Below are 1,851 nucleotides of genomic sequence, written 5' to 3' on the forward strand. Positions count from 1 at the left end.
TGCCTCCCTGTCTTAATCCTAACCGTCAGATCTATTGTTAGACGATTAAACAATGTTCAGCCGTTCAATTTTTTAAAAAACCTTTTAATGTAAAATTATTTAATGAAAATTAATTAATCAGCCGCCTGTTACCCTAACCAACACGTCCGCCCGGGATATCAACCGTTCGCTGCAGAGGAGGGTATTATTTGCTGTAGGAGGGAATTCTCGTACTCGCCGGATATGAAGCGTTCCCTGCAGAGGAGGGTATTATTTGCTGTAGGAGGGAATTCTTTGCTTCAGACCGGAAACACCATCCACTCATTCATTCATCCTTTTCAGATCTTCGGATCCCAGTCCCACACAGTCGGTGCAGCACACATGGATTCTTCAAATTCTTCCTGCACTGCCATTATAGTCGGCGCAGGCATTTCAGGTAAGGAAATTGGGATTGTAGGAAAGGATCGAAAATGGGTTTAGTTTGTCTGTGTCTGCAATTCGATCATTTCTTTGTTTCTTCTGTTTGCTTATCCTTGTCATGTGAAACTTGGGTTGTAGGGATAATGGCTGCTAAGGTTCTCGCAGACAATGGAGTTGAAGACTTTCTCATTCTGGAGGCTGCAGATCGAATCGGTGGGCGGTTGATGAAGCATCAGTTCGCTGGCCTTACAGTGGGGGTGGTGCAGTGTGGGTGGCAGGGGTTGGAGGCACCAAGATGAATCCCGTCTGGGAACTTGCCAAGAAACACAGCCTCCGGATTTTCTATTCTGATTATAGCAATGCTACATTCAACATATATGACCCCAGGTATTAACCCACATAAATTTTCTCAATGTGATCGTAGAAACAGTCATTTAACTTAAAATTTAATCTAATTGAAGGCTGTACATTTATGCTAGCGGTGTTCGAGTTCCTGGATCTGTTGCAGCAACTTCATATAAATTGGCAGTGGATTCTGCTAATCGTGCATTGGCCATTGAAGCTGCTTCTACCATGGCGGATGGGAGGGCAGTGGCTAATTCCGTTTGTCCATTCAAAGACTTAAAAGCTGAGGAATTGTAAGTATTCCAAACCCTATTTGGGAATTGATAAATTTTGATTAAATTCTCAGCCTCTAATGGAGCTTCATGTTTATATTGTTTTTGAAATGCTTCAACTTTCCATCAACGCCATTGGAACTGGCCATAGATTATATGTTGCACGATTTTGAGATGGCAGGTAGGCTTTTCACAATCCTTATTGTGTAACTCACATATACATTACAATCGTTACATATTACTGATTGCTAACTACTAATATGAATACAGAAGTGGAGCCAATCCCGACATTCACTGAATTTGGAGAACGGGAATTCATGGTTGCTGATGATCGAGGCTACGAATTTGTTGTTCATAAATTGGCCGAAGAATTTCTCAAATATTCTAACAGCGGGCATGTGATAGATGACCGACTAAAATTGAACAAGGTAAAAGCTGTACCTTGCGTAATGAACAGACAGATCTTTACAATACAATTTAAAGTTCCGCTCTCTTTAAAATACAATTTAAAGAAAATTCTTTTGAGCGGTCTGGTTCTCTAAAGAAGAAGTTTTGCTTAGCCATCCATTGATTAGATTTATATAAAATTGGTGCAGTGACCAGATTGTAGACGTGTCAATTGAAGTTAGGCCTTCATGCCGCCTTGTTGTCGGTCACGAGCTTGCAGCGCCTCCTTACGTATTGGAGCCCACAATAACAATTAGAAAATTGTACGAAAGACAGACAAGACCGTGATTGGCCACTTTTGAAATTCAAATTGGCCACACTTTAGCAACGTGAATAAGTTTTTTTATATGAAAACACAATAAAGAATAATTTAAGAACTAAATATAGC

At 40.5% G+C, this 1,851-nt stretch overlaps 1 protein-coding gene across 2 annotated transcripts; it reads left to right on the plus strand.

Annotated features, from left to right (window-relative positions):
* Positions 1-230: 230 nt before the first annotated feature.
* LOC149182588 (polyamine oxidase 1-like) lies at positions 231-1,469 on the plus strand. 2 transcript variants are annotated; one of them, XM_089418607.1, is made up of 4 exons: positions 231-415; positions 538-786; positions 879-1,197; positions 1,287-1,469. In XM_089418607.1, the coding sequence occupies exons 1-2, from the start codon at positions 361-363 to the stop codon at positions 696-698; spliced, it is 216 nt and encodes a 71-aa protein (XP_089274733.1). In that variant the 5' UTR covers positions 231-360; the 3' UTR covers positions 699-786; positions 879-1,197; positions 1,287-1,469. The 2 variants fall into 2 exon arrangements, with proteins under 2 accessions (XP_089274733.1, XP_089274732.1); XM_089418606.1 differs by having other exon boundaries at positions 231-786.
* Positions 1,470-1,851: the final 382 nt, after the last annotated feature.

Source organism: Pinus tabuliformis, chromosome 3_2, assembly GCF_031772625.1.
Source record: "Pinus tabuliformis cultivar Carrire ecotype Pingquan chromosome 3_2, CPIR1, whole genome shotgun sequence".
Classification (NCBI taxonomy): domain Eukaryota; kingdom Viridiplantae; phylum Streptophyta; class Pinopsida; order Pinales; family Pinaceae; genus Pinus; species Pinus tabuliformis.